We start from the raw sequence: 13,919 nt of genomic DNA, 5'->3' as shown, positions 1-13,919 counted from the left end.
ATATTGTGTTGTTGTTACCAAATTCCGTTGTCCATTAGTGGATATAATAATGCATTAAAGGAAGAGCACTGCATGAATACTAAGGAATATTTATCTGAATACATAATCACAGGTTTGCTCAAGAAACTGACATTTGGCCGATGAATACATTCGTGATAATTTATCCATCAGCCTTGTCAATGAATAGAAGAAAAAAAAGTTTTTGTCGCTGTTGAAACAGGACTGTTACCAGATTCTCAGTGATGGAACTTACTGCTACTGGTAATCATAGAGATTTCTTCATAGAGCCAGCAGAGAAAAAATGACTGAGAAAACTGCAAGAATGCTAAATGAATCATGGGGATTTTTTGCGGTCATCTGAAGTGTTGAGGGATGTAAGAGGGGATTCTTTTCACAGTTAACTCTAAAGATGAAAAGAAAATTTTCATCGTGCCTAATGAAAATAAAACACAATATACACACGCACACAATGTCAATGCACAGTATAGTGTAAATCACTGCTGTCAAGGCCACATTGACCCTAATTAGCTTTTAATGTGGAGCAAGACCTCGCACTGTTGTGCAAACATTAAAACATATTCAGAGTAAATAACGTATACACAGTGTGGGTTTACACATTTTAGTTCCACTGCACCTGAAAACATTTTAACCGTACGCTCAGTCGACTTTCTCGTGTTTATTATGAGCAAACCAACTACACGTATGAATAAGAAAAGCTGTTAAAAAAAATCTGCTGTGAACTTTTACCACAGTCCCCTATTTTCCAGGAGAGAACAGGAACGGAAACAGAGCAGACATCTTTCTCACTTACATAATAGGGTTACATCTTTGAGTGACCGTGCCACAAGATGCATATCAGACAGTTCACAGATGAGGGTGTGGTGGTGATACACACACACACACGATGAAGAAGAAATGGTTTGCAGTTCAAACTTTTTCAGTGCCACAGGGATTGTCCTGTAGCCTACAGCCCTTGGAGTGCTGCCCATTCCCTGTGTGTGTGTGTGTGTGTGTGTGTGTGTGTGTGTGTGTGTGTGTGTGTGTGTGTGTGTGTGTGTGTGTGTGTGTGTGTGTGTGTGTGTGTGTGTGTGTGTGTGTGTGTGTGTGTGTGTGTGTGTGTGTGTGTGTGTGTGTGTGTGTGTGTGTGTGTGTGTGTGTGTGTGGTCAGTGCAGTGATGGCCGCATGTACAAGTACGAGTTCAACACAGTCGAAACAACACTGGTTAGGACAGTTGATTGTAGGTAACATGCACCAGATGGTCCCGTCAGCAGCAGAGGATTTAATGTAGCCTGGAAAATTGTTGTCACTGGGCTGATCAGAAGCTGTCGCCCGTTTTTGTTGCAGCAGCTCCGCACGATAACCTCTTAAGGTTTTGTTTATCTGGGTAAACGGCTCTCCATGCGCTGGTTGCAGATACTGAGGTATGTCTTTGAATGGAAGTGCTGGTAGTGAGCTGGCTGGCATACTGAGGGATAATTATGGTTTTCTTATTGGTGGTGGTGGTGGTGGAAGGGGCCCTACCGCTCCACAGTTACAGGATGGAGCAGGTCCAGTTATGAAACCTGAAATGGGGATGTGGCTGGCTACAGCAGCTGGAAACAATGGTCCCTCTCACTGCACAGCATTCTTTCCACCCCGTTTCTCTACTCAAGTTTTTTTGCAAATTATATTTTTTTGGGGGGGGGGGGCGGGGACATCAGACAAAAAGAAACCAGAGATTCCATGTATCAGATTTGTACATGGTTGTACTTTTTAGTTTGTGTTTTACATATAAGGGTTTAAGCACAAACAGAAGTTCAGTTGAACTGAGCTGGATAAAAAAAACCCAATGATGCCTACACTACATATCAAAACACAACAACAATTCAAAGGGCCATGATATATATTAACTGAGCACCCAAAAATAATCACAAGGACAATTTGGATTTAAAGTTGTTGCTGAATGTTTTACAGCACACAAATTATAGTATTTTTGTACCCAGATGAATAATCTTTAATAACATTCTTTTTATATTCTTGAACCATTACTGTCAGTATTTGGATTAAGAAGCTCATAAACAGATAAGATGTGTGAGACTAATGTCTCCAGTTATTTCAATGTGTCAGACACACAGGCTGTTTAATCATCATTTAAAATCACCATTTAAGTAATTGAAATTAATTATCAGATAGGTCCTGGTAGTGGCTCATACCTAATATGAAAAAAACTCTGATTGTGTTGGGTGTGTGCGTGTGTGTGTCTCTGGTGCCCTGCTTTTGGGGGGGTTGTGTCAGGAAAGATATTGAGCGCAGCATCGTGACCCCGCCCCAACAATGACATGAATATAATGGCATCATCCATTGGTCCTACCCTTCAATGAACCATTACATAATGTAAACTTATTGAATAGCTACGCAGAAAAGAAAAAAAAGATGCTTACCATAAATAGTTTTATTTAATTTGGGATTATAACTTTAAGGAGGACATCGACTGAGCTCTCTCTACCCCTGACCATCCTCTCCACCACACAGTGGACAGACATTGGAGCTCCTTCTCCACAAGGCTCATTCAGCTTTACTGTCACAAGGAGCGTTACAGGAAATCTTTGCTGCCATGAGACTGTACAACACCTCACCTCTGTCTGACAGAGACACTCTGGACTCTGTTTAACGCAAATCCCGGCACATTTGCACACTCATGTTACCAGGTTCCTCTGCACATTTCTTCCAACCTATTGCACATACAGGATTATTTTATGCAAATTCTTAAAATGTATATTCCTTGTTCTTTATATTTTTGCGATTTGGGCTGTATGTAATACTGCAAAATGTCTCTCCGGACACTTTCCGTAACTTCTCCTGCCAGCCTCCTAGTATAATCTGTGGAAAATGTGCGAGTTAGCCCAACGTGAGTGAAGCAGCAAAATCTCCGGATGCTTTGTGGGGGTCTCTACCCAGGCGCCACCCTTCGCATGAATGTTATGGAAATGTTCCCGCTGTTGTGAACGCGTCCGACTTTGACAATCTCCTCCTGCATTCTTCATATGTGAACGGCAAGCGGCTGGAATAAGCCGGACGTCTTTGCTCTTTCTGATTCTGTGACATTGTGTTAAAGGGCGACTCGGCGGTCTGATGGTCGGCATTTGTGAGTGTACAAATGTTTTCCAATTAAAACAGTACATGTCAATGAACTAATTCAATCGATGCTATTGGCTGGATTTTCCCCATGGTAGTTGTGTTTAAATATAAATATTCCTTTTCTTTTCACATATCTTTAAATCAATAACCCTCTCTTCAGACTGCTGTTGTCATGCCGTGAAATTGATGGCTTCACTTGCTGTCGTGCGACTCTGCTTCAGTTTGTGGAAGTAAATGTGAAACACTTGAGCGGTAACGGCCCACTCTGTCCTGCTCTTGCTTGCACTTCCTCTATTTACTTTGGGCAATGGCATTTGAAGCTTAAATCAGCTCTGAGATAGCATCCTGTTAATATTGTTAGGTTTCAGCAGCTCCTTCTGGTGAATGCAGCTAATTCAATACCAGTAGACAGTACTGGGGGAGAGAAGGAGAGATGGGCAAAGGACAGGAGGCTTAATCTAATCTGCCTGGTGCATTGCTGTACATACATCAGTCATCTGTTTATGGAAAGAGCGTATGAGCAAGTGACTACATGATTACGCAGCTAGCAACTCGGCTCTGAACGGAGAAGAATTTGTCCCATGTCCAGACTGAAAAAACAGTCACAGTTTGTTCTTGATGATTAAATCATGGTGAGAAAAATGGTACGAAAATTATTCCCCATCATATGAAATCATATAAGTGTCATGAAGGAAACTGAAAATGACTGTTTCGAGGTATCTATCCTATAGAACACATCTCAAAGCTTATATTGATCGACAAATAATTCATGATCATATGGTCTACAGCTTATTTAGATTAATCTGTTATTTGTCATCATATGGTAAATTTTGTTTGACTTGAATTACACAGAAATTGATTAAATATGTACTGAACTGTCGTTCAGTTTATGTGCATCAACTGTATAGAAAGATTTTGGACATGTTTAGAAGGAGCTCTGCAGCTGATGACGTCCTAAAACCTGCTTCCTTAGGTCAAGCTGACCTTTACCCGCATCGCCCTTTAACCCCGGGTCTATGCAACATGAGCTGAGCAATGTGCTTCTTTCTTTTCTTTGACAGAGGTCACCCCTTTTTTTAGTCCAAGCTTTTTGAATGCCAACACAATGGCGGCCATAAAAAGCAGAGTGATTTGCTTGGAAACGAGACCTGCCTATTTGCTCTCCACGAATAGGCTTTGACGTGGGGCGTAGGTTTGGTGAAGATCGTCCAGATCTTTAGATGAAATTGGTTTATTACCAGTGAGGTGATGAAGACATCAAAGGAATGGACGGACAATTCCTCGGCAGCATTCAACCAGACGATCTTTCGCTTTTCGGAGTAAATCACTGCCTCTAATGAGGACCTCCTCATGCTCCGTTGAAGTTAAAATCAGCTGACCTTCAATCAGACTTTGGAAGGAGGAATACTCCAATGTGGTCCAGATAAATGACAAACCTTTCAAGCTGGACCTCATTTGAAATCTAATATTCCCAAGCACAGAGCCAGAGCTGTAGAGACTGTGTCACTGTGGCTACATGAGAGACCTCCTCCAAACGCTCCCTGTTAGGCACCTGCCATTGTCTGGTGTTTTTCGGTTACCCAGCAGGGTGAGACTCCTGCTCTGTTTCCAGGGAGGCTCAACATGCACTCCTGCTGTTTAACACGCTGCTTGTTGTGCTTGTGAACACACTAGGGCTGCCGCAGATCAATACAGCGTGAATTGCAGTCAAAAGGTCCCGTGTAGATTAGACTCTTGATACAGTTTAACCAGATAGAACCAGTGGATCTACTGAGTAGATTTATTCATGTCTTATTTGTTTTATGAATCACTTACAGCACGACATGTTTTGTATTGCCGTGTCTTTGTTGTATCACTGTGACAAATGTGAATAGAAAGAGCATGCGTTAACTATTGCCTCTGTTACTCCCAGTAATCAGGGCATTTGTGTGCTTTCAAACAACATGTCGACCAGTACTTGACAACCGGGTTGTTGCCACGTGCGCACTGCGAAAACCACCACATACATATGATGGCTTAGCAGCCAGGATTCTTTTTTTTTTAATGACTTATCTACAGACTTAAGAAAAGTAGCTTTGCTGAAATGAATTAGTTTACCCCAGTGATTTAATGAAAACCCACCCAGCACAGTGTCCATGTTTGAATAGCCACGTTGTCGTTTTCTTAAAACTATCTAAAAAACACACACGCACACAGTCAAAGAGGGCCCAGTTTTTTTCCCTTCACCTCCTCTTTGACACAAGGGCCTTTACGTTCCTGCGTCTCGGCAGCGGGCGCCCAGTGACGTTAGTTGGTTTTTGTATGGCTGCTGTTCCAGGATTCAGTGACGCCAGTTTTACAAGGCTGCTATGTGATTGCCTCTATTGCCAAGCCTCCAGAGTGAAAGACCTGGCAGTCAATGTAGCACAGTTTCAGCTATTCATCCCTGCTCGCTGACAGTCTCGGCTCTATTGAAGCGTACATCCCTGACCCTGTCTGTTCGTCCTGTTAAGCGCCACAGCGAAGCCACAGGTCTGATGGGGCCATATTCTTGCCATGGTAACTTTTAGAGTTGACGTATAAAAAGGCTCCCATCGGGGCCAGGAGCGTGAACATCTGGTAACTTTGGGTTCTTGCAGGTTAAAAACCAGCTGTTTAAAGTCTGGATAAATCTATTAAATGCTTCGACTTCTGACTTCGATCCTCGATTCGAGAATATTTTACCATCCTCTGCACTTCCTCCCTTTCTTGTGCTCTTCCGCTGATGAAAAGTGGAGCAGCGTAGCTTGGAGACATGTTGGCGTTGGTCCACGATTGCACTTAAACTTGTTTCCCCGTCACGTTCAAGCATTTGTTCATCGGAACATAGGTCTCAGGAAAAAACACCTACACAAGAGCCATTGCACGGAGAGAAACAGCCGATGTTCTTTTTATTACTTTGCACAGTTACTTAAATGTGGGAACTTGGATTAGCAGATAGAAAGGAGAAACACCATCCGATGGTCCATTGATAAGTGGTTCCCTTGAGATCTGCTGTGGGTATGATAACAGCTCCCTTGTCTCCTCTAAGACAAATACTATGTGGACTGTTTCTGTTGTGGTTTTAAATGCTTCATGTGTCCAAGCTAAACCAAATTGGATTCCTTTTTGCATTTCCTTTGTTTTCTTGTACCTTTACTGAACATCGCCTTGCTTTTGATCTTAAAAATATATGGCTGACATATTCATGCCTGCGTTTTTCCACCATTTATGATGACGATTATTGTAATATGGTGGAGAATGTGCACCGGTGCTGTGTTCAGTCGTTCCCAGGTTTAAGATCTACACATGGCATTTAGTAGGTATGTGGAGTAAATGATTCCCCCCCAGTGTAATCAGCCAGTAACATGCACTCAGGAGCCAGACCAGCTGGTTCTTATTGAAGCAAGAGGAGGACAAGATCCCCCACCGCCACCGCCACCACCACAATGTGCTTTGTTTGACCTCCCTGCTCTTACTTTGGCTTTTACTGCCCTCAAACTGCTGGTGGTGTGTTATCTGACGCAGGGGAGAGCCGGCTGGATTCTGTTCTGTCCAGCGGCAGTGAAAGGGAAAGTTAAAGGTGGTTGTAAACGACCATCGGGCCGGTCGTCACACTGCCTACTATGGAGATGCATTTTATCACTTCAAGATAGGGACAGTGCGGTTGACTCTTTACTTACACACAATGCAACAGGTGTGTGTGTGTGTGTGTGTGTGTGTGTGTGTGTGTGTGTGTGTGTGTTATTTTTTTCTCTTTTTATGGCACATAGCATCTGTCGCAGTTGCTATGTAAGGTACAAACAGGGAGCCGTGTCCTACACCCACCGCACACTGGGACAGCGATATTATCAACTGGAGGAAATGAGGTTTCTGTTGACCGTGGTGCGAAGTTCACGTTGTTTCTATCGAGCTTCAAGCCCCGCTGGCTCCTCTCTCTCCTCTTCTTTTTTTCATATGAATATCTAAAGCTTTCATAAGCCATCACTTGGCAGTTACATGCAGATTCTTGCTTCTCTGGCTTTTGAACTATTTCATTTTCAACCTTGGCTTTTTCCAGAAGATATGCATTAGGATGTGTTTGTCAGCACAACGCAGCCTTCACCTCAGGTCCACCGTCCTTGTCTTTCTTCTTAGACTGTAGACTCTCTGAATTGTAACATGTGATTACAGGCTCTTCTTGCAGCCCAGCCAAAGGTCTCTAATTGTTTGAAAAGATAAGGTCAATCTATATCCACACTGTATTTTTTACAGAGCCTCTCTACATCTTCTCTCAGTCTCCGGGATGTACACACAGCATGGTCCTTCACACACACTTGTTAGACGGAGTTGATAAATGGCTCAGGTTGCAGCTTCTTTTTTATCGAAGTACAAATTATGGGAACTCTATTGGTGAGGTTATATTTTACTAGTTTACTCGCAATTATGGGATTATGGATAGCATTAATTCACATGCAGAATCTCTGTTGTGTGTGTTTGTCTTCTCCTTTCATGTCTGTAACCCCTGTAGCGTTGGATCTGTCTAATGTGTTAATTCAGCTTTTCCTCCCTGAGGTAAACCAATACAGGGGTTTTCTGGATTGTGGAAAACTGGAAATTACAGATGCATATGTATGTGCTCATCAAAGGATCGGGTACTCTGTATTCCCAAATGAGTCACGTAAGGTGCCTGATTACTTTCTGCCTTTTTCATACCCTTCTCACCTTATTTCAAGCCTTAAAAGCTCCTCATTATTTTTTTCTGTCAAAAAAGATGGACACCTATTGGAAATATAATATTTCTACAATATTATAACACACTTTCTATCCTTTTTAATAGCTGAGCTTTGGCAGTGATACATTTAGTGTGTGTGTGTGTGTGTGTGTGTGTCACACCAAACCTTTAGTAAATTTTGGTCTTTTTTCTCCCCCCTCCTCCTAGGTGTCTCCTGGGGAGTGGAGCTGCTGACCTCACCGGCCTTTTATATCCTGAATCATGGTGGGAGCACCGATGATCTTTGTTCCTGCCCTCATCAACTCCTATTTTCCTGCTGCTCTTCCTCCCTGTCCCTCTCCTCCCCTTTCTTAAACTCCCCTCCCCTCCTATTCTGTGTCTCCCAGCCTCGGGCTTATTACTCAAACCCACTGAAGGGAGCAACACAGTAGCTGGCAGAGGATGAAGCGGCTCTGCCTGCCAACACCAGACAGAGGATAGACGACACAAAAGGACTAGCAAAGGGGAGAGAGAGACAGAGCGGCAACGACCAGTGGAGAGAGCTGCAATATAGCTGTGAGAAGCAACGACAACAGTCAAGATGCCACATCGAAGGAAAAACACAAGTTTCACTTGAGCGTCATGAGCTACCAAAGGCGTACCTAACAGATATAGAACTGTGGACTTACTTTTTGACATACTTTTTGGCTCACACACACACACACCCACAAAAAGTTGTGGAGACGCACACTCCTGCTCTCTGGGGCTCAGAGTTAACACTTGCTATGCCTCTGTAATACGTGTTAGCCATGCCAGCCAAAGGGAAGTACCTGCTGAATGAACAGGAGCTGAAAAATGAGGCACTGTACCGCAAATTCTCCTGCATCAGCCAGTATCAGCCGCTGGTGCTCCTGCTGGGCCTCTCCATGCTCTCCTGTGTAATCCTCATCATCCTCTTCTTTGCCCTTCAACTGGTGAGTCTCCACATCCACATGTTTGTTAGTAGTTGTGGTGAAATTCACATTGTTCCAGGAGCACTTTGAGTTACTGACCATGTGCAAATGCTGACGTGCCTTCATATTCAACCACAGGGCACTTAAATATAAAGCACACTTTAACGTCGCTCAAAACGTGGCATCGCACTCTCGTCAGCAGCTTTTGATATTGATCAGTGGTCCTTGTAAACTCCTGCGCATGAATATAGTTGACTGCAAAGAGACATTAAACATAATTAATTTTCACCATTTAAAGTCAGAAAATTCAATAACTTCCCTGGAAAGTTCTGATAATAACTTCTGATCTTTACTGTTTTTGGAGTCTCTTTTTTTCTTGTTTTTGCTGCTCCGATATAATATTTAATTACACATCCTGTTTGAAACAGCTGATATGGAATCTAAACTCAACTGCTGTGTGCTGGTATATAATATTAACATAACATCAATGGAATAGGAAAAGAGTTTTGCACAGTCTTCATGGATGCATTTTGTAGGGAAAAAGTGACACATGGCATATTTTTCTGACATGAAAATGCACTTTGCCTGTTTACTTTGTATGTTTGGGCCCTTGTGGTTTCCATGGTGCAAGGGTTGGAGGACTGGCACAATCAGATGGAAGCTGGTACAAGGCAAGGTGTTTACATTTCATGCAAACAGAGACGTTGGACTGTTTTCAGCACATGATCGCTTAAATGTAACACATACGTACTATATGTGTATATATGTAATTACAGAATAGCCGTGGGTGCTGTGAATACACACATTTCCTGACTAGTCTGAGTTATCTGGTCACAGTAAATTCACAGCTCAACTAACTTCACTGCTGTGCTTCTATCCTGGAACAAGGCGGGTGACTCTTGTGTTAGTGCTACTTATTGTGGAGTTCAATACAGGTAAAAGGAGAAATATGATACTTTTTCAGTTTTTCCCTTTCCTCTAGTGTGTTATATGTAATCTGGCCCTCTGGTAGTGAGGATAACATTTTTGTGGCCCTCTGTCATCAAAGCTTCCCGTACCTGCTCTATCGCAATTGAATCACAATTGATAGCCGCAGGTTCTGATATTATTGTCAGCTAATATTTCTGCTGTTGGGGGCCTGTTCTTTAATAGCCAATTTATGGATTCATGAGAGCCTGGCATTTATATTTGGGGGTTTAAAAACAAACAAACATATAAGCACATAATATAGACAAGCACACTGGATATTGATCCCTTAAATTTGATTTGAACATCAAGTGGGACACTGTTCATTTGAAAAATCTAATTGTCAGTCTTCTCTGTATTGGAGATGCTGTATCTAAATGACCTCAAACCTAGTCTGGCATTATTTCAATGTATCGGCTCACAGTGCACCGATATCTTTTTCTCAACAGCCATTTTGACTTGTATGCAATTTTATTGAACCAGTATTTACGATATCAGGACCCTGGAAATTAAAATCCAGTGATCATTAATGTTATTAATTCCACCAGTGTTCTTTAACGTGCTATGACATGTCAAAGCTCTTGCTGTGAAAAATTTCAATGATGTACAGCGTATTTTTCACTCAGTAGTAGGTACACATTTACAGTTTAATGTAATCCAACTCAACTGCTCTCCTGTAAAGTCTGTTTTTATGATGTCTATAATATCTATAATCATCCCCCATGTATGTAGCCTGCGACCCAGACGGATTCTGGGAGCTCATTTCATTTGATTCCCCAGAATACGGACTGGATCCCCTCCATTGGGAAGTGATTCTCCACCGACAGAAATGTTGCCAGTCCAATCACAACTGATTATCTGATCGTGGGCAGGGTTAATACCATGACAGGGAGAGAAGCCACTTTTGTTAACGACCAAGGCCGCCGCTGATTAAGGAGCATTTGACTTTAAGTACTCGATATTTTCAAATTTCAAAGCACAGGCATCTCCTCTCTGCTCTAGTCCGTTGCTTCATGAATAAAGACGTAATGGCTGTTGCACTGTATTTAGGTAGAATGTACAGGTGCAGTAACCCAAAGTTTAATGAAACACATTGTTACTAGATGTTGTCTGAAAATGTGAAAAATAAAAAATGATCCTCTCTCTCAATAGAACTATTTAGATAAAGCACTCAACTCCCCTTCACCCAGCCGCTCCTGAGAAGTGTGAATGAGAGAGTGTTTGTGTAACGGTTTGAATGTGAAGAAGGACACGAGGGTAAAATAGACATGAAAATTGAGAATGCGTATTCCAGTTGCTTTCCCGGGATTAGATAAAGAGTCGGGTTAAGAATACCTCTATTAAGCAACCTCAAATACATGATTAATAACTCTCATGATGCTTCTCTGTCCAGAAATTGATTTTCCTTTCTTCACGGAGAGGTCAGAGTTCAGGGTCAGCTGGGATCTGATGGCAATTCAGTTTTGCTAAAAAAAAAACAGATGCCTGCTTACATGTGTGCTTGAACAAAGGTCTATTCACGGAGGCACAGTCCTCCTCCTGTGCTGCGCTTTAAGACTAAAATCATCTGTATGGGCTTCTTTTGAAAACGGACTAATGAATTGAGAAAGAATTAGACAAGAAATGGTGATTGAATTGATGTCGTTCTGTAGAGTGTCTAATCAAGGTGGAAAATCATGTTTTCACTGTCTGCTGTTGATTTTGGCGTGATGGATGGAGATCATGTAACTTTCCCCTGTTAGAACAACCATCATAACCTTCACTCTATTGTGTCTTGTCTTCCTGCATAGAGATTGATATTGTTTGACTCTAACCGAGGCTCCATCACGTACTGTACATTCCCATACACATGTCTGCTCACGCGTTGATTTAGACTCTTGCTCATACACACGTGAACATAGACACAAATATATGTTGTTGTAAATGTCAATGTGAAATTACAAAATTCTGTCACACCCTCATCCATCCCATCCTCTGCCACGTCACTCACTTCTTCTTCTTCTCTTTTCCTCATTCTTCTCAGCTGTCTGTCGTTCTCTCGCTCACACTGTTGCCGGGGATATGTTGGGAAATGTTGGGATAGAGCTTGTATAACGCAGTTGTTAAATGCTAAGGAGGGGCAGGTTGCCTGTTAGGAGGAGGCTACCGGTGTCAGAAAGTCACTGTCAACTTATATAACTCCTCTCCAAATGTGGACATGGAATGAAGAGCGATGCTGAGAGGGAAACTGGCTGAGCCCATGAAGTGCCACTCACCGCACATGATCGAACACCGCCGATCTCGGGCCCTGATTGGACGGATAGAGTGTTTGGGTTGTTTACATTTTATCTGAATACAATGGGTCTACATGTTTCCAAGAGCTGTGGAGGAAAGTTGTTGAGTATGTACAATGCTCAAAAAATGGGAAGGGAAAACTTAAATCACACATTGGATCTATTTTGAAGAACAAATTATTGAAGTAGTGTGTGTATAGCCCCCGCGTGCCTGTATGCACTCCTGACAACGTCTGGGCATGATCCCGGTGAGTCGGCGGATGGTTTCCCGGGGTAATATCCTCCAGGACCTGGATCCGGGCATTAGTGGGCTCCCTGACAGTCTTTGGCAGTACTTGGTGGCGTCAAATGCACTGATGCATGACGTCCCATAGTTGCTCAATTGTATTTAGGTCAAGGGAAGGAGGGGGCCAAGTCAATGGCATCAATACCTTCGTCATCCAGGCAGTGCTTACACACTCTGGCCACGTGAGGCCAAACATTGTCCTGCACCAGGAGGAAACCAGGGCCCACTGCATCAGCATTTGTCTGACAATCTCTACTGTACCTAACAGCAGTCGGGTTCCGTTGGCTATGACATGAAGGTCTGTGCGACCCTCCGAGGATTTTTCTCCCCAGACCATCACTGACCCACCTCCAAACCGGTCATGCTGGACGATGTTACAGGCAGCATAACGCTCACCACAACGTCTCCAGACTCTTTCACGCCGGTTATCCTTGGATGTCAGGCTCCTCTGGAGGTCAGCTCTCCTCGTGTGACAGCCGGTCTCCTGGTATCTCCTCAATGAAGTGCTGGGAGACAGCAAACCTCCTTGCGACCGCACGTATGGATGTGCCATCCTGGAGGAGTTGGACTACCTGAGCAACCTGATTGGGCTGCAGGTACCGCCTCGGGCTACCATTAGTGACAAGGACACTAGCAGAAAACAAAATCTAGAGAAGAATCAGTCAGGAAGGAGGAGAGAGAAATTGTCTGTGGCCACCACTTGGAAAAAAACAACATTCCCTTTTCGGGGGGGGGGGGGGGGTGACATGCTTTTGCCTCTGCATTGCACCTGTTGTCACTTTCATTTGCACCAAAGCAGGTGAAATTGAATGATGATCACTTGTGCTTTCTAAATGGACAGATTGAAATCTCTTAAGTTTAAATTACTTGGTTTTATACCGTGGCGAGTATTCCCTTCATTTTTATTTAACATTATATTTCTTATACCATGTCATTAAAGGTATTAGGAATTCACCCTGGTGTGGAAATATATCTTACTGGCAGCAACAGGATCATTTGTAGCTTTTTAATGTAAAGCAACAATAAACATATAGCGCAGCACATTATATATAATCTTTTATAATACAGTTTATGTAAATAAATTAAGAATTTGCATTACATTACAATATTCATGAGTTTTTTTAAATGTTGCTGTGCCATGCGATTAACATTATAGCTGCATCTCTTTCCCGTGATTTTAGCTCCTGTTCATATACACTAGTTGTTCTTTTTCCGCCTACAAAAAGGTTTTGTCAAGACCCGGAGGTACACGGGGAGTAGAAAGTGCTCGTAGTTGAGATCTGGCCTTTTCCAATGCTGCCATGGTAACCGGAAAGCTCGACATACAATGCGGTGATGGCCCTCTCTGAGGAGAGATCTATTAACACTGACTTTGTGTGCTTGTGTCTCACTCTTGAGCACTAATTTAACTCCTTGTTTCCTCCCATGCTCTCCCTCTGACACCCACTCTCTCGCACGGCAAACATTTTTGCGTGTTCCCTTCGTGCATGCATTTACATACACAACACACAGATATTCACACAAACATGGACGCATACTCATGTGTCACACACACACAAATGCAAACAACTGCAATGTATTTTCCCCCTCCTGATTGCTTCTCACTGTCAAATAACTCTAATCACAAAGGAGG

General features: G+C 42.8%; 1 protein-coding gene across 4 annotated transcripts in view; it reads left to right on the top strand.

Moving 5' to 3' along the window:
• Positions 1 to 13,919, top strand: part of adcy7 (adenylate cyclase 7) — a 55,984-nt gene that overhangs the window by 17,448 nt on the left and 24,617 nt on the right. For all 4 annotated transcript variants that reach the window (XM_035629537.2, XM_047331469.1, XM_035629534.2 and 1 more), the window contains exon 2: positions 8,037 to 8,782. In XM_035629537.2, coding sequence (XP_035485430.2) covers positions 8,618 to 8,782 — 165 coding nt within the window. In that variant the 5' untranslated portion in view covers positions 8,037 to 8,617. The remainder of the gene's footprint in view (positions 1 to 8,036; positions 8,783 to 13,919) is intronic.

The sequence above is a fragment of the Scophthalmus maximus genome, chromosome 4, assembly GCF_022379125.1.
Source record: "Scophthalmus maximus strain ysfricsl-2021 chromosome 4, ASM2237912v1, whole genome shotgun sequence".
Lineage (NCBI taxonomy): Eukaryota > Metazoa > Chordata > Actinopteri > Pleuronectiformes > Scophthalmidae > Scophthalmus > Scophthalmus maximus.
Note: the sequence above shows the minus strand (reverse complement) of the source record. Positions and strands in the feature narration are given on the sequence as shown.